The 19,129-nt window shown below is 38.3% G+C and overlaps 2 protein-coding genes across 3 annotated transcripts in view; one reads left to right on the top strand and one right to left on the bottom strand.

Annotated features, from left to right (window-relative positions):
• psmd1 (proteasome 26S subunit, non-ATPase 1) overlaps positions 1-19,129 on the top strand; it is a 46,009-nt gene that overhangs the window by 20,629 nt on the left and 6,251 nt on the right. The window contains exons 17-19 of the mRNA XM_079889880.1: positions 14,346-14,460; positions 16,322-16,438; positions 17,473-17,575. Of these exons, the coding sequence (XP_079746006.1) occupies positions 14,346-14,460; positions 16,322-16,438; positions 17,473-17,575 (335 nt within the window). The remainder of the gene's footprint in view (positions 1-14,345; positions 14,461-16,321; positions 16,439-17,472; positions 17,576-19,129) is intronic.
• htr2b (5-hydroxytryptamine (serotonin) receptor 2B, G protein-coupled) lies at positions 359-10,000 on the bottom strand. 2 transcript variants are annotated; one of them, XM_079889881.1, is made up of 4 exons: positions 9,242-10,000; positions 7,784-8,304; positions 4,000-4,200; positions 359-1,849 (listed from the first exon to the last, which is right to left on the bottom strand). In XM_079889881.1, the coding sequence occupies exons 2-4, from the start codon at positions 8,043-8,045 to the stop codon at positions 960-962; spliced, it is 1,353 nt and encodes a 450-aa protein (XP_079746007.1). In that variant the 5' UTR covers positions 8,046-8,304; positions 9,242-10,000; the 3' UTR covers positions 359-959. The 2 variants fall into 2 exon arrangements, with proteins under 2 accessions (XP_079746007.1, XP_079746008.1); XM_079889882.1 differs by lacking the exon at positions 4,000-4,200 and having other exon boundaries at positions 365-1,849; positions 9,242-9,573.

Here is a 19,129-nt window from a genome sequence, read left to right on the forward strand (position 1 = left end):
TAAGCCCTAAAAAGGCCATGCGATATTGTCATTTAAACAAAATAATTTCGATGTAAACCCCTCCTTTGTTTAGAAAGTGCATAGATCTGCAGCAGTTCAACAGGTTTCTGTCGTCTGTCCCGCAGACATGCAAATCACGCAAAACAGTTTTGTGGGTGTTGATGGATCTCTTGCTACAAATTGCAAATAGAATATTCTCACTATGGGAATATAACAGTTAAACATGTTGAATGTTTTTAGTGGCGTCATAGATGATTGTTTTTTTTTTGGTGCAATTATAAACTGTAAACATTAAGGAGCCCTTGCAAATTCAGTATGCAAGACACATTGTTTTCTTAATTCACAATGAAACCATAATGATTATCTGGAGAAAAAGTTTATTTGGCAATAGTTCCAAGAATCTTCAGAAATGTCAGTATCTACAGATAATTCTTTCTTACATGTACAAAAGCACTTGTTTTTTGATTCAAGATCAGTCTACAGAAATAAAGAAGCCCTGCTATAATTCAGTAAGGCATTTATTTTGCCTTGTATACAGAAGGTAAGTGGAGGTGTGATTTAAATGAGCTATTTGTGCTTATCTTTATTAAGATGTCTCTTCTTTTTTTTTTTTTTTTTGGCTTCACATTGTAGACCCTGTCAACCAAATTTGGGGTGTGCGTAGACAGTCCTCTCTTGCCCCCAAGTACTGTTTATTTTCACAGTACCGCCAATTATTAAGCTGCCCATTATTTTCACACGCAAAAGCTGTGTTGTGTCTTTTGGTGGTTTTCAGACCCCAATCCAAGGTTTAAAGATGGAGTATTGTATTGGCTGCGATGCTGAAACAAACCTTGGATTTGGCCTTGAATTTCTTTTTGACCATATCTCATTGGTTCCCATGAGGACTTGTCGTTTTTATGCCACTGAAACACTATGGCAAGTCTCTATCTTGTCTTTTCTGAAGCGTGTCAGATATACTACACGTGACTTACGTGTTCGTCAGGTTTGCAGTCTTCGTTCTCCGCCAGAAGCAACGTGTCCAGCGTGATATTGGCGGAGGTCTGCAGATTCGTGGGCCGACGCCGGAGAGGACTTTGATAGCTTACAGGGCTAATGCCGTTTTTCATACCGTGTTTCATAAACCGTTTTGAGTTTTCAGTCACTGGTGACCGGAAAGCAATTCTGCTTCTTCGTTGCATTTTTGGAGTCCTCACACGTCTGTAGTTACAGGTGATGTAGCGCCTAAAGGCCTGCCTGAAAGTCCTATTAAACAGCGTGTAGACCAGCGGGTTGATGCCTGATGAAACATATCCCACCCATTGAAAGATATCCAACAAGTGTTCCACTAGATTACCGTTGCACCCTTGACAGAGTACAGAAGTCACATTAGTAATGAAGAAAGGACACCACATCACAACAAACAACATGAATACAATTCCCAGAACCTTTGATGCCCTTTGTTCATTAGTCAAGTTTTGCATGGACCTCTTCCCTATGGTGGACATCCTGCGGAGAGGAACCTCATCCCCTGTGACGGAGCTCAGTGTTCGGTCCCTTTTTATTCTGTTTGCAATGGCCACTTTCTCAGGTGAAGAGAGAGCCGGCAATTCCTGCTGGAAGACAGTGGAAACGGTGGGCCTCCTGGCTCTCGATCTCAGAAGATCTGCCTTCTTGCGTAAGACTTGGATTGTCAGCAAGTAGATGATCATCATAATTGTAAGGGGTATAAAGAAAGCCGTCAAAGACCCATACACCTTGAAGTCCCCAAAGCCCTCTGGTGACAACAAACAGGTGTGGTTGTTGTTGAAGGTGATGTTTGGATGATCGGAGACTTGTAGCCCTTTGATTGGAATTGGTATTGCAATACCTGATAAAGAAAGACTAATCGTTAAATTGAGCAGAGAATATGGTTTAAATAAAACATTAAAATGATTATGCTAGTTGAAATGGACTAATTCAGAGGTGTCCATTCTTGGTCCTGGGGGACCACCTTCCAACAGTTCAACTTCAACTATTAGTAAACACCTAAACTCACTAATCATGTCCTTTGGGATTACTTGAAACTTCTAGGCAGGTGTGTTGGAGCAGGTTGGATTCACTTCATTCACCCCAAGAAAAGCATATTTACGTTGTCTGAAACATTCATACCCTCTTCAAGTCTCGGTCATGAAATGACTTCAGCCCAGAATGAGCCGGTTTCGACTACAACACTGGTTAGAGTTAAACTGTCCAGCAAGATGGAGACCTACAAACAGGATTGGACACCCCTGGACAAGGTTATTGCATAGTCATTCATTCCCTATCTAAGCTCCTTCCCAACAAATAGGTTTGTGCTTTGGCAGATACCTTTATTTTTATTTTTTTTATGAATAAAATGCTACTAGTTGATTGGTTGCCAGAAAGACTAGTTGATTGATTGGCTCTTCAGAACCTTGAACAGTTCAGCTTGTGTGGTGTTCCTCTAGGCATGCCTCTGTTATTGAACAGAACACTGTTCTTGAGGCCTTTTTTAAAATGCAAAACTTGTAGAAACGTACAATCAAAAACGGCATGAGATGCCCCTCTTGATATTGTGGAGCTCTTGTGTAAAAAATGTATAAAATTGCCAATTATTACTAATAATAGCATTTATGACATCAATAACACATCTTGGACTTTTACTTGAAGTATCCATAACCAGGGGTGCACATAACTGATGCACATGCGTGGTAAAAATAAGCCATGGTTAGATTGCAATCATGTTGAGAAGTGTGTTCATTAATTATTAATGGTGCAATGGATTGCAATTGATCCGTGATCTGCACGGACCAGCCGCCACGGTTCAGCAATCATGTGATTCGCGGATTAACGGCGAAGTTTAACCATCATAGAGAGAGATTGCATCATTCGGACATGTCTTTTCTTGCCAATTTACACATTCAAATGATTTTAAACGTGGAAGAAGAGATGAAAATCGTGAGAGAGGCACATTTCAGACAGCTCTTGAATTCCGAATTTATTCCTCTTTTGCCTTTACTTGCGCTTGAACGGACACATACACACACAATTACGTCAAAATACCCGTCTCGTTAAGTATTCTCTCAGTTATGTCACAACAGTTGAGAAAGAAACCGGATGTGAGTTAGTGTATTTGTTCTGTGCATTCGGTCTTAAAGTGATGGCAGCCTAATATTCCTGCTGTTGTCTGTGTCATTAATGTTAAGTAAATTAAAAAAAAGTCATCTACCGTTTTCGAGTAAGATAGTGAGGAGAGCAGTCGGGAGGAAAGTGATGACGACAGCTTGTAGGATAAGTGTGCCATGTAAAGTGTGTGTACCAAGCAGCATCTCCAGGTGTCAACAGTTATGTGCACCCCTGGCCATAACCATGAGCTCCTGTCTTTTCTCAGTAAGACGGCTTTGTCAAATGTGAGAATATGTGAAACCGTTCTCAGGAGTACACAGAGATGTGGTGTTTATGGTCAGTGTTGAAGTGACACAGCACGTGGCCTGCCTTTTTATGGTGGTGAAACGATTCCAGAACCATGCCTTGAGGTCGTTCAAACAACACAACTGTTGTTAACGAGCAGAAATTTCAAGGTGTTTACTTTCATTTCACCCCCGCAAGCCAATATTGCTTGTGTAAATGGAAGTTTGCTGGCCAGTCAGTGACACAAGATAAAGGAAATTTATGCGTATGCGACTTTTCCAGAGACAACGAGTGTTGAGATCATTGATCGGTGTGGAGATTAAGGACTGGGTTTGTATATAGCTATACACATCTTATTAAATGTAGGTAATGAAACTAGATTTGAGCTTGTTCCCATTTTTTAAACCGTATTGCCTCTTCATCTTTCGAGAGAAAATTGTCAATTGTGTTTATTTCAGTTGGGTTAATGCCATTCCCTGCAATTGTAAAGACAATAGTTCCTTTTCGTTTCATAGTAGATATGAATATTTACATGAGTATTTGTAATTGTTCATGCATTTATTCATATTGTAAAAAATCTTGATTTCATGTACTTGCGTTGTGACATACCTATAGAGATTAGCCAGACAAGTGCGATTTTCGCCAACGCTTTGGCTCTGGACTTGAACTGGCTGTGCTGGATTGGCTTCTTGATCGCTATGTAGCGGTCGAGGGAGATGGCGCACAGGTGCATGATGGACGCCGTTGAGAACAAGACGTCCAGAAACAGCCAGATAGGGCACAGGAAGTCTGGAAGGGGCCATCTGGAGTCTGGAATATGAAGAGAAGATTAACCACCAATCAATGGGTTGGCTGAATTGGAGATACGACAAACTTTTTGCCATTTTGTGATGTGACGCACTTAACTTCGAATGGGTTACTAACCCTGACAGAAGCTATGTTGTGTTTCTGGAGACATCCAGCCCTAACCTGCTCCCTCAAAGTTTCAAAACTAGTTTAACTCCTCTTCAGTCACCCATGCAGAATAAGCCTAATATTATTATGAACATTTTACATCACAGATTCCACGTAGTGCTACTAGAGTAGTTTTTTTTAAGATGATCATACACGATCAAAATGTTGTTGCCAATTCTTTCAGATGACTTTGCAACTTTTCGTTGCCGTTGCATTTCTCACAACGCAGGACTCTCTGTAAATGTCAACAGACTGGTTTTAATTTGTTTGTTTTGTTTGGACATGGACGTTAGGAAATGCATTACTTTAAATGTATCACAGCCTTTGCATCTCATCTTGCATCTATTGGATCTGAAACATTATGAATAATAAATAAATAAATTGATACAAGCTTGAGTTGAACAAAAAACAGTTCATAAGATCAGACACTCGGGGGCTTTTGGCTCATTCATCAAACTCTTCATCAGTGATGCGGTTTATTTTAGTGACAGACAGTTGATCTTCATCCCAGTACACTTACAGATGATATTGTCTAAAGCCTTTAAATAAGATTTTATTGTTTTCATGTTGCCAGTTTTTCAGTTTGTCTTTAGATAAACTCTGTGGTACATGCCATATTATTGCCTTGATGACAAGAAGTGAAAACATTTTTTGTAACATTCTTCAAAAAGTTGATTATAAAACTGTTAATAAACCTGAAGTTATTGGATAAGTTGAACAAAGCTGCATTTTGTAAAAGCTCTATGGGGTATATGTGTTTTCAAACATGATTTCTTTTAGCTTGCATGGGCCTAAACTACAGTGTATCTCCAAACTTGTGGTTTATGAGCAGATCTCCATGGTTTGGAGAGGCCTTGACCAGATGTTGAAAACTGGCATTAGTCAGATCACCCCTCTTTACTAAACAGACCTTCATAGGAGCTCCTCAGAGGGTACATTATTGCCAGCTGGGCTTTTTGAAGCTTTCTGAATCATTTTTGATCTGAATTGATTTAATCAGCATGAGTCAAATGAGCAGTGTTTCTTCCATGCCATGCCTGGTTAAATTTGAATATGATTTTTTTTTCCCAGTATTTAAAGCAGTTGAGCAGTAATAGGTTAATTTAATTGCATTTAGATTTTCCCCCCAATCACAGGAATCCTCTTTTAACCAAAATGCTATTGTTGCTCAATAGATTCAGATCTAAGAATTATTTTGTAGAGTCTAAACGTGTGTCCATGTTCACCGTTTTTTGGTGAATTTTCACAGGTGAAATTCGGTCAGTTCAATAGGTAAAATGATTGCAATATTTGCGATATTCCAACATTTTATGATGCCTACAGAATCTAAGCGAACATATCATTAATATTCACTACATCGTCCATCCCTAGTTTCCATATAGACTGTCAAGAAAGTGTGCCCTCTCTTCCTGAAAGCTAAATAAAGAGACACTCTACCACACTTTAGGTTTGCACTGCCAAGTCTCAACTTCCTCATGTAAATATTTCTCTCTTTCCCAGAGAAATACATGTGTGGTGTGCTCTCGAGGGTAGGCTCTTGTTTTTAGCCCTGCTGAGACTCTTTATCAAGCGCTGTGTAGATTTTCAGTGTTCAGTCGGTGCTTTAACTTCAGTTTCTGTCTTCACCTGGTCCACAGATGTGGACGTTGCCTTTGGTATAACATTGGTTTTAGTGTTTGAGCAAGCACATCTTACAGCACATCTCGACAGGACCGAAACCTTTGAGTTACTCCAATTGGGAAAGGCCACTTTTATTTTGATGATTACATTTAATCGCAAGTTATTATCTTGAGGATTAAGGTCTAGAGTTACTGCTAAGTTGTATCTAGAGTTACTTCTTTCTTGGTCAATAAGTTGTTGCACTCAAACCAAATGTGTTATTGTACCCCTTCCTCCTAAGGTAACTCAACTTAATTACCTGTCAGTGCTCATGACTTCTGGTGAGCTTCAGCTGTTTGGCGAAATCTTTTTTTTTCTTTTCTGCGTTCACACATGGTTCTCTTTGTGTGGAACACCTTTAGAAAACCTGGGCGTTTGCTCCTTTTCCTATCCTTATGGTCCTTGGGGGACGACTCAATGTTTTCACGTCATCAAGGCTTGGTTTAACTCAATGACTGAAACCTCAAAGGACCAAGTTTCATTTTCAGAAAAAAAAATTCCCATCAATTAAAGCCAACCCTCTCCATCTTTACATTTTGGCTCTGTTTCCCCCCAATCTCTCAAACAAAGTGTTTGACAAGTTGCTTTGGATAAATAGCATCTGTTGAAAGTATTTTCCAGGACAGATGACTGGAGTTAAAGGGATATTTCATGCTAAAAATGACAATTCGGTCATCATTTTTTGGCGTTTGTGTCGTTCCAAAACTTGGACCAAATTGACCTCCATTCTATGGACATTAAAAAAAAAGTTAACATTTTGAAGGAATTATTTTCTTGGTTACACTTTATTTTGATGGTCCCTTCAGCACATTCTGTTGACTATAAGTAACTTTGCAACTACATGTCAACTTCCAACTACCAGTCTACTAATACTCTACTAACACTTTGAGAGCTAGTAGACATGTAGGTGCAACGTTACTTATAGTCAACAGAATGTGTAATAATAAAGTGAAACCATTTTCTTTTGTGTCCCACAGAAGACTGAAAGTTTTGTTGAGTAAATGATGACCGAATCTTTGGGTGAACTATCCCGATATTGTGATGAAGCCAGCAAAGTTCTGGTTCATCTTAAGCTTTAATGTGTGAAGACCAGGTGCAGCAAATGAAGTAATAAATGTCATCAAATCCAATCAATGAGGAATAATGGACCGACTGGAGTGTTCTGGCATCGGAGCTGAAAGACACGCTGGCATAAGAACGACAGTAGTAGTAGCTTGGCAGATGTTTGAAAGTTGTGTGAGAGACATGTTTTAATGCCTGCTGTGTGTATTCGCTCTGTCAGTGCAGGGAAACGAAACATGGTCTTGATTATTCTCTTTAATATGGCTTTAGTGGTACACTGAAAAAATAGTCTACAGATTTCATCTGGGTTATAACTTTCACTATCATTCAAACCTTATTGAACCACCAAACTAATGTTGGTTACACTTTACTTAAAGCCCTTATGTATAATGCATTATAAAGGTACATTATAATACGTTATATCTTTTCATAAATCATTGTAACCAGTTATAATGCATTATAATGTTTGCAGATTCTGAAATTGGTTGTTTGTTTTGTGTTTTAGTTGTTGTTTTAGTGCATTATACTTTATAAAGGTGTGTTCAAGTAATCGCTAAGTATTATAACTGTGGTTACAATTATTCATGAGACCATACAATGCATTATAAGGGGCATTATAAGGCCTAATACTTTTATAATGCATTATACATAAAGACTTTAAGTGTTACCGAACTTGTTTTATTTTTTTATTTGTACAATCAAAGTTCAGATTACTTACGGAAAAGCACAGTCACCAGAGCGATGGGCATCACTAGCAATCCCACCAGTAGATCGGCCACGGCCAGAGACATCAGGAAGAAGTTAGTGGCGTTCTGGAGTTTCCTCTCCAGTGACACCGCCAGAATGACCAGGATGTTTCCACCAATGGTGGGAAAGATGACCAGGAGGATGAGCAGTGCGGCCCAGCGGAGTTGTTCTCCAGGCTCGAGAAAACCCCGGTCCTCGCTCCCCGTTTGGTTGCGGACACTATAGCTAGCCATTCTGCTTCGTAAAACTGAGCTTTTGTTTTTTCCGTGGGCTCGTCCAGCATTGTCCCTCCGATCAGATCGTGGCCAAGTGTGTTCAATTCATGCGATGCACTTCTGTTTGCTTGCAAAAGCCAATCTATTGAGAAAGTGAGTTTCCAAAGTATTCCCCTCCAAATTATTATCTCCAGATGCAACCAGAGTTTAGAGTAGAGCAGTCACATGGTGGACGAGGTGTTGCCCATCTTTGTTCTGTCTGTGCGCTTTTACACTCCTGGAAATATAAACATTTGAACTGTGATCTCGTCATTCAAAGCACATTATCTTAAACCGGCATATGATGAATATGATTTTCTTGTCATGCGATTAGAGGTACGTGTGCCAGACCATGCTTGTGATTAAGCAAGGAAGTGGCTATCAGTAATGATCTGTGAATGTTGACCACATGGAGTCATTTGCGTCCCTATCTAGCCCAATCAGTCGTGGCAGATGACTTCATAAACAACGTTTATGTTTTCAGAATAATTAGGATTTCATAATTGCATTATAATTTGGAAATGGTTCCTTCTGGCATTACATTATGTAATGAGTATTATGAAATGCAGACAAACATATGTTGTGTAATCTTAATTATCTTGTATATTAAAATCTATATTTTCTGTTATATATTGAAAATAATATATATTATTTTATTTTTTTATAGAAAATTAAAAGGAATTTACCTTATAATTTGTATCACTTTACAATGTTTTTTTTAAACATTAGTTAACTACCTTAGTTAACATGAACTAAGAATGAACAATACTTCTACAGCATTTATTAATCTTAGTTAATGCTAATTTCAACATTTACTAATACAGTATTAAAATCAAAAGTTGTTAACATTAGTTAATGCACCGTGAACTAACATGAAAACACAATGAACAGCTGGATTTTTATTAACGAATGTTAACAAAGATGATGTATCACAAATGTATAGCTCATTGTTAGTTAATACAGCAGCTAATGAGACCTTATTGTAAAGTGTAACCAAAGTTATTATTTTATTGAAGCTCTGTGAAAGTATACAAACTGTTCACTGCTTGAAATTTCTTCTTATAAGCTAAACATATATATATTCACCATTATACATTTACAATATTTAACTATATATTTTTTCAACTTAAAATATTTCTAAATGGATAAAAAAAAATCCCATTTCTACTACTTACCTTGAGCTCAAAACTGTTTGCTCTTTCCTCTTCATTAGCTTAATTCCGTATTATTCATTGTCTTTTAAGCAAGTGCACTAAACGTCCCTCAGATTGAGACTTATTGCCTTTTATAATCTACACCCCAAAAAGAGTACAAACAAAACATTAGGTTGTCCAAATTCTTGGTGGGAAAAGATCCAGATATCATCTCACTCTTTCGGCTTCGTGCTGAGGAATTTCCCTGTTCTTGAGGAGCTGGACGAATCCCCAGATCTTCTCCGCATCACCTATCATGATCACCGGTCTAAAACTTCCACACGTCCTCTAGCCCTTCCTCTCTCGCTCTGTCTGTGTTTACGACTCGCTCTGCCTCTCCCTCCCTCTCCCGCTCGCTCGCGTGTTAGACCTGGAGAAACACCGGGGTGGATCCAGTGATCCTGGGGGGTCGTTTCCTCAATGCAGCCGAGAGCCTATTCATATTTGTCAGTCATTGTCTTGTACAGTAGCGCGACTACTACCATATTCCCTCCATTTAATCAACTAGACTATTTTAGTAAGTTGTGCACATCCAAGCCGTCTAATTTTCGTCATTTGTGTCAAACCCCTCCCCAGAAACAGGTCTTTTTTTTCATCAGTCTCTGAAAAGATTTTTAGAAAATAAAAATCTAAAGCTCATTGAGTATCTCTCCAGACTTGAACCTTGAAAGCACCAAACTCATATTCTTCAGGCATCCATAAATCCATTTTGATTGGAGGGATTGTCATTGAACACACTATGAATACTAAGGGGCTGATCTGTCATATTTTAAGATCGAGTGAGGACTTGACTCCCATTTTTGCATTAAATTACTTCTTTTTTTTTTTTTTTTTTTGGTTGGGTCTTTGTTCAGCTTCCCGCTCCCATTACCACAGTGTTTTCAGGCTGCATGTGTCTTGGCACATCTGTTTCCCACCTTACCACGGTGGGAACAACAAAACAACCTCCTAACTGTGTGTGTGTGTGTGTGTGTGTGTGTGTGTGTGTGTGTGTGTGTGTGTGTGTGTGTGTGTGTGTGTGTGTGTGTGTGTGTGTGTGTTTGTTACACACATTACCAATCAAAGGTTTAAACACACCTACTACTTATGACTAAAAGTAAAGTCATCATTTTGAAATAGCATAAATGTAAATATGAGAATTATGCTGTGACCGTGAAGCAGTTTAAATCCGCAACCCTTTCTCTAGATTCCCGAGGCTCATTCTGGCGCTGCTTCGTGAGGTGCATCTTGGGATGCTTTTAAGCTATTAAAGGTGTTTCTACATTGTAGAGACATTTCAACTACTTCAGGTTAAAGACTTAAAAAATCAGTTTTATTTTATTAAACCGACTTAAAATCGAGTTCGAAAAAAGGTGTAACAAAATAATTAAGATGAAATTTAATTAAATAAGTGAGTTAATATGAAAACATGTTGCCATTACTTATTGATCATATCATTTTTATAGAGTGTGTGTATTTGACACTTGTTGGCTGCTTTGCATTCATTATCAGCTCATGTTTGCCCTCTTCAAAAATAATAAACTTCATACATCCGCATTCATGCTCGTTATTGGTTTTGAAGACATCTGTATTGTCTAAGCCATTCGATCAAAAAGTTTTAAGATCATGAGAGATATTTCAGTTGAAAATCTTTGTAGTTTGCGTATGGAAACTTAATGCAAAAATGTCTTTAAATACTTGTTTAAAGGGAAAAGAATAACAGCTCATAAACCTGAATCCTATACTTTGAGGATAAACTAGTAAAGAAATACTTTTCAGTGGAGCAAGGGCAGTTGTACAGATCTCTCTTCTGTTTGTTCAGTTTGCTGGTGCGTTGGATAGCGTCTGGCAAAGAGAAACTCTTGAACCATGTACGCCTCCGACTCCTGGAGTGTGTCACGCTCCAGCTTTTGTTTATGAAAGTTAACAAGAAAAAACTTAAATCAGACAAAACAAATTTAGGAGGGAGCTTTTAGCTAAAGATTTAAGAGTCTGTTAAGGCAAATGTGTGTGTGTGTGTGTGTGTGTGTGTGTTTTAAATGCATTTTAAATTACATCAGAAGAAACTGTAATTACAGAAAAATTAAGAAATGAAGGGAGAAGTAATTGAATTACAGTAATTGAGTATTTAGTAATGCATTACATCCAACACTGATACCAGAGCAAAAAACTACTAGCCTAATTAATAAAGTTATGGGACTACTGATACTGTTAAATTTGAGCCGAATAATTGCAATAAAAAGAAAAAAGTTAGAAAGCATAAGCTCAAGTGTGAAGCAAAACACAACCTATAGCAATGTGTCACGGCAACAATATCTCAGATAGTCTGACGGCAAATAAAAGTAAAACGTAAATAAACGACTTTCGAGTGATTCGTTACAAACCTGCGCATCAAACATGCTAAAGCTCAATCGTGCTTGTGATGTGCTAAATCAAACCTCATTGGTTCTCACACGTTATGGAAGAACATTTGAACTACTTTTCCTCTTAATGGCGATTGGCAAACCCACTTGAAGGTGCATAGCGCCACCTACTGTATAACACCTGCATGACAGCTGACGTAAATAAAGGATCAGGATTGGGATAGCCGATACCGATCAGTTAAAAAAAGCCACGATCTGCAAAGTCGGCTCTGATACTGATCCCTGAACTCGGCTCGGGACATCCGTAATATATTGTTGAAAGTGCAGAAAGTAGATTAGTACTTAAAGGGGTTTCTGCTAAATTTGTGTATAAAGTGTGGAGTTTGAGCAGATGTTCAATTGTTTTTACAGATCGGCAAGTGGTTATGAATAAATACCATAACGTATTGAAGGCAAATCTAGATTTCTGAGTGGAAATTTTGGGTAAACAAATGAAGCTTCAGTCTGAATCTGAGACTGAAGCTTCTAAGCCCAAATGACGAGTCAGGATTAGATGAACTAAATGTTCGTGAATTGGCGTAAGACCCTCGCTAAGATTTGTATTTGTACTGAAGGTTCCCAACTTCATCAACATTGAAACTGTGTTTCCCAGAGCCTGCCGAGTTTGGCAGAACCCTTGATATCCAGCGCAGCACTTTAATCCCAGCCTGATGAAAGATCAAGGTCAAATCCTTTTTTATTGCTAGTGGCATTCGTATGCGAGTGCTAAACTGTGGATTAGCTTCCCACGGAAAGGGTTTTGCGGTGGGAAGAGCTCGAGCTCTTGTCTTAACTGGACATGCTGTGCGTTATTACAGACCAGATTATTGGCTACTCTGGTCTGGACCTAAACTGAACTATACTTGTCAGTCAGCGCACTTTAAGTTAACCCGGTGTTGCGCAATGCTTTTGTTAGTATATTGGTGTCAGCCAATCAAATGATCTATGCTGATCAGATTAGTATGATACCCATACTAGAAATAAAGTTACTCATCTTTTTTTTGTGCAGTTTTATATGATGACTGATTTATAGGGGTGTCACAATATATCACAATATATCGCAATACAGAAATGCTTCAATATGTATCGTGGATAGTGATAAGATGTGTTGTGCATAATTCACCCAAATGTAAATTTCAGTGTGAGAAAAAAATTCAAGTTTACAGAGTTTTAGTGTCAGTACTGCATTAAACTACTATATATAAATGTTGAATGTAATGCATAATAATGCAATGGGGGGATATTTGTGGGTCCTGATACTGTAATGTCTTGTTACCAGTAAAAAGTGTAATACATTTATTTTAAATATATCTAGTCAGTGACAGTGCAAACATATTCGTCTAGAATAATCCTGTATTTTCAGCTTCAGAATCATGAATATTGTTATTCTGGTGTCTCTATTGTCCTGTGGATTGGGTTTCCAGTACCAAGTCCAAGACTATTCATTTACACACAGCATTTTAATCAACAGTTTTTGTTAGCCTTTTACCATTTATCTTTGAGTATCGCAATAATATCATATTGTGAGTTCAGTATCGTGATATGGATCGAATCGTGACATGAGGGTGTTGTTACACCCCTACTGATATAGCTTAAAACACGTAAAATCAAGATTGGAGATTAAGTGATAAAGTTATACAGAAGTATATATCAGTATAGATTCATAATACTGGCTTTCATTTCAGTTATTGGCCACAACACAGACATACTTGTATGCTTTTATTAGCAGAATTTCTATATCTGTGCCTCCCTCATATGACAGCTTGAAATTATAATTTTATTAGTGTGTTTTTTAAAAAAAATGTAAATTGCAAATAGTTTCAGTGTGAAGTAAAAGAGTACAAGTAATTCTCTTTAATATAATATGTTTCATCTTTCCCTGACTTTGTGTTATGTGAGTGTTGGCGTAACAGAGTCTCTGAGGATTTAATGAGGAAAATGAGGCGCTTATTTGACCATTTTATTCCTAGATGGGCATTTAGTCCTTCAGAATAACATCACTGCAGTGTTAAACAGAGGCTTTGGAAATATGGGATGTATTTTCTCAACATGACACGTGTAAGCAAACCAGTGTGATTTTGAAGTTCAGTGTGTGACGTAATCCGACTGCAGAAGTTAATTATGCATTCACATCATAAATATTCTATGTAAACAAACTTTGACACTGGTGACACTGTAGTTGTGACGAGTATAGTTGGTGAAAATCACGATTTGCTGTTCGACCTTTTAGTATAGCCAACTAGTTTTTCACAAGGCCAGCTTGACTGTAGTTTAACCAATTGAATCTCCGTGTTACCTGGCTTGTAACTAAGGTTTTCACAAAAATAGGAAATTGTCTGGAAGTACTGCTGCTTTTGCTAAAAACGTTTTCACAATTGGCCTAACATTCCCATTGCCATAATTTTATGGTATTTTCATAGTAACTAACCACACATCTATACTTCAAATATACTTGAGAAATGGAAACCGAAATAGCTGTCCTGCACTGTTTTATCAAGTCAGCATCGTTTGTGTTACGAACGACAATTTGACTTGAGAGCCTGTGCGCCAGTTTAAGAGTTCCTTTGCATAAACTTTGAACAAAGAACTGAAGCCCCGCATTCCTACAGCCGAACCAAAGTATTACTGTCAGGGAAAATAAACCGTTGTGAAAAATTTATGGTCTTTCCTTCAAGTGTTTTTTTTTTTTATATGTGTGTCTACAGGACTCCAGAACAATGTCCCAGTGTGGTTTCCCTGCTGTCCGAGAGCTACAACCCCCACGTCCGCTGCGGCGCTGCAATGGCTCTGGGCATCTGTTGTGCTGGCACCGGTAACAAGGTACTGATATCGTGCTCTTACAGTCGGTTTCCTTGAATTGGCCTGTTAATGAGGCTGTGCAATATGAATAATGGAATAGGCAGGGCTTCACATTAACTCTTTTGCTCACCAGCTACTGTGGCTAGTGGTTTTCCAAAGTCACTAGCCACTAAGCATTTTCACTGGCCACAGTTTTGACATCGATACCATGGGGAAAAATTCCCATATAGATATTTTTTATATCTCATAATTTGGCAGCCGGTATATTAGGCTGCTGTCACTTTAAGACCTGACGAACGGACCCATTATACTGTTTTATATAGCCAATATACACAAAATCTGCGGGAATGAGTGAAATTATGCTCAATACACGCAATCCCTTGCCGAAATTCAAGCCCTGTAACAACATCATTCATCCCGAACAAATAAAACGAGCGAGTAAAGGGATGCGGGTTTGTGTGTGAGAGCGAGAACGTGCAGCTGGTTTTGTATATTCTGCGGAGATAGTTCAGTATTAAGATGTATCGAAAAATAAATATTTTTGACAACACTAGATTTGCTCTTAGTTTATTATTTCAGATGCCTTTTTATAAGACTACAATTGAAAAATGTATATTTAAAATTCAACCCACCAAAGTGACTAGTAGGAGCGACTGTGACACGCCATTGCTGAAATACACAGGTGTTAATGTCAAGCCCTGGTAATAGGCCGATGTATTTAACACACTCAGATTTTTTTACCCACTTTCACTATTTTTGTTATTGTTGCATTTGTGACCAATTTATTCACAGTCTGGAGCTCTGATTGTGAATGTTAAAGGTTAGACGGCTAAAAAAAGTTCTTCAGTCTGCGAGACAGCTGAGCAAGGTCAGCCGAGACCCAGGAGAGATGTTTGAGCTATCTTACAACAGTCCTGAGTGATGTTATTGAGTCTTGTACACGCTCAGGTTGGTTCTGCGACTAATTGCATTACCAGTGGAGGAGTCACAGATGGCACTTTTACTACTTGAGTGGAGATGAGATTCAAACGGACAATGTTCTTGCCACTCAACTCCCTCGTTGGGTGAGCTGGAAAAGGGGATATGAAGATTGGTCTTGACCACTTGACTTATAATAATAACTTTAATCCAAATCCCTCTCAGGTGCCCAAATACAGTCATGGGCGGTTTTGTGGGGATGCTGGGAAATCAGACTAGCGTACGAGCCAAAATCTCCCACACTCAGGCCTTTTAAATGGGTCACAAATTCTGCTTTGGGTCTGTAATTTATACACCTGGTTATTTTTACTGCGATATAACTTCTGCCGACACAAAATGCCTAGCGGAGTTGTTTCAATCCTTTTTTGGCTCCATCTGTCTTGGGCTACTAGCCCATAATGACTGCTTTATTTTGGCTGAATCGTTCCAAACAACTTCTGATGCAATTGCACAAATATGTATATCGATGGGATACTGTATGGTGTGTAATGATACTTAAGCTTTTAGTTATCTATGAGCCAAATTTGCTATTTTGGACTGTCTTCAATGCAGTCGTAATTCACAAAGTGCTTGACCTGACATGGTTTGGCTTTCGGCCTGAAGATCAAATGTGACACTAAATACCCCTCTTAAACAAACCCGAATCATCCATTCTGAGAGGAAGGGATGGGAAGCTCTTTCTTTGTGGTTTGTGTGTCATTAGGTCAATTAGGATCTGAATATCCCTACTTCTCCAATATATATTCAGGTTACCATATTATGATACCACAAATTCTCAAAGATGATTAGATACTTGGGAATCTGATGAATTTGTGGTTTAGGTTTAACCATTCAGCATGCTGTGTCAAGATGTGCTTATTCTTACATTCATTATTTATCATTTAATGGTGATTTCCTTCAACAGGAAGCAATCAATCTCCTGGAGCCCATGACCAACGACCCGGTGAATTACGTCAGACAGGGTGCTCTGATCGCGTCTGCTCTGATCATGATCCAACAGTCAGAGGTCACCTGTCCAAAGGTAAGGGGAGTGTGTGATTTTTGAGGTTGTTGGGGTTAATTATTTGGCTCATGGGATTAGTAAACCTAATCTATATAAAACTATAATCTATATAAACCTCGTCGTACCAAATGTTTCAGTCCTTGCCTAACAGTGAAATGTAACAAAGCTACAAAATCACAGCTAATGCTAATATATAAATACGTGAACTGCATGTTGGACCAATGAGGTTCCAATAAATAATGGATGGATGTATATTATCTGAAGGAAGTTTGTGGGCTTTAGAGACTATACAGACTGAAAATGAACTATAGTCTGTCATTTTACTGTTTATTATAGATACTAGTGCACACCTAAAGTCATAAATATTGGCCTTTTGTAATTTCAGACTTCGTCCAATCATTTCTAGAGTGTGGTTGTGTTGTCACGGTACATTTGCTTGTTTCTTGGGATGATTTTCCTTCAATTTTACCACATGATTATTACTGGGCTGCAAATTTAATGGCCACATGAAAGTGAAATTGATTTGAAAATCCCTGTTTTATGGAGTAATAAAAAGCTGGAGTTGTAGTAATGGCAATCGTTTGTTAAATATCCCTTACAGGCACACTTTGATTCACGCTAGCCACGTTTTATGTGCCTGGCCTTTGGGGAAACAAAGCAGATTATGAACTACAAAGACTTCAGTTAACCGTGTGTATGCCTCTGAATTCAGATATGTCTTCAATATTTTGCAAAGCCAATGAAGTAATTTCGCACTTGAATCCATGAGCGTTGCCATAGAAGCTAATCATATCTGAGTCGGAGGACGTGAAAGTCATGAAGTCAAATCCCTGAGATATCATCTTTTAATTACAGTAATTATAACAAGTCATTAATGCAGCATAAGACCGGAGCCATTTATTTAGAAAGTAAATGTGGTCAGTTTTGATTTCACTTTGAGATTTGCTGGTGTATTGTTTCCTGTTCTCGCTAATTATTTAATTTGAAAGCGCCTGTGTCCGTCTACAGAAGTCGTATCAGAGATCAGCTGTTCATCGCCTCTGTTTCCACAGGTGAACCAGTTCCGGCAGCTCTACTCAAAGGTGATCAACGACAAGCATGATGATGTGATGGCCAAATTTGGGGCCATTCTGGCTCAGGGCATCCTGGATGCAGGTCAGTGCCAAAATGTGGATAAATGCAATACAAAAAAATGTATCTTTAAATGAGCGACTTCTGAGATTCTCCTTTTAAAGCTTTAGTTCTGTTAAGTCAACTGGTGAAATATATAGATGTATTTGGAAGTATGTAGATTGTCTATTTTTCATTTGTACTTTCTGGGTTAATGTGCTTTGTAGAGTCTTGTCTCAAATAACTCGATGGTTGGGTGTTCAGTGCAAAATGCGATGGTGAAAACAAGCCTTTGTATGCATGTCGAGGCAGGTAAGTCCGTTTAAGGCTGTGTGAGATAAAGCACTGATAGGATCGTGACAAGAATGTGGCATTAGAAACCAGATAGCGCCACGTCTTCATGACTTTACAAGCAATTATTCACTCATTCCCAAGGGGGCTTGCCTATTAATATTGAAAGAATGCTTTGACCTTCAAGATGCTTCCCAAATATCAGCTTGTATACCAACCCAATACAGGGTAGCGCAGAGTATTTCATTTTGACTTCAATAGACTTTGATGTTAGTTTGTTCCTAAGTTAATGCCACAATATTTCAATGAGCATAAAAATGGACAACACGCAAATATTGAAGTTCTGAAGTGCTAAGCTAACATCACATTCATTTAATAGGCATACAAATACACATTGCACAAATGTTGGTGTTTGGCATTAATATGTTGGGTAAGCAAACATTTGTAATACACCAAAAAGCATAAAAATAGCAAATACAAATATTAGAGTTTCGTGTTAATGTGTTGCTAAGCTAATGCCACAGTACTCCAATAAGCAATACAATAGATTGCATAAACAAATATTGCATTATTGAATTTAGCCATGTTATTTTAGGGTCCAATTCTCATTATTAACTAGTAGCTTATTATCATGCATATTACTAGGATATTGTCTGTCTATTAGGACTTATAAAGCACATATCAATGCCTTATTCTGCATGATCATACCCTTAATCCACCCAATACCTAAACTTTACCTTACTAACTATTAATAAACAGTAATTATGAGTCTATTGAGGGAAAAGTCATAGTTAATAGTTAGTTAATAGTGAGAATTGGAGCCTAAACTAAAGTGTGACTTAAAAATGCAATGCCTGTTGAAATTATGACCCCCGATGAAGTCTTTCTCAGTCTGGCTTGATTCATGGCCTGGTTTGGCCGAGAGTTTGAACACTTGGGTTTTTGGTTGTCACAAATTATGTAAGTCACTGTAGTCAAAATAAACAATACAGGCCATCATTTCTCTAGGCAATTACAGTAGATGCCAACAGGAAACTTGCAGGCTAACAATTTAACGGGCTGTGACAAAAGTAAGCTATTGTCTGCGATGCTTTTCATTCTGAGCCAAATCGATGCTTTAAACTGATGATACCCATTCCCTCTCCCCATTTATCTTCTTTATAAATGCATTATGGACGTGTGCACACCTCTTCCCGTCCTGGCACTCATCCCTCACTCCCGTTATTGTCCGCTCAGGCAGTTTAAGGGTGGAGTCGTCTTTGGCCTTGACCTTTATTCTCATATTAACAGCCCAAATCTGTATCGGCT

The sequence above is a fragment of the Squalius cephalus genome (genome assembly GCF_949319135.1).
Source record: "Squalius cephalus genome assembly, chromosome: 13".
Taxonomy (NCBI): domain Eukaryota; kingdom Metazoa; phylum Chordata; class Actinopteri; order Cypriniformes; family Leuciscidae; genus Squalius; species Squalius cephalus.

Excerpts from the sequence above, each read along its gene's own strand:
- htr2b (XM_079889881.1), bottom strand. The coding sequence starts at position 8,045 with ATGGCTAGCTATAGTGTCCGCAACCAAACGGGGAGCGAGGACCGGGGT. Across the intron at positions 4,201-7,783 it reads TCTGGTGACTGTGCTTTTCC|ACTCCAGATGGCCCCTTCCA; the intron begins GTAAGTAATCTG and ends TTCATATTCCAG. Across the intron at positions 1,850-3,999 it reads TGTCTGGCTAATCTCTATAG|GTATTGCAATACCAATTCCA; the intron begins GTATGTCACAAC and ends TTTCTTTATCAG.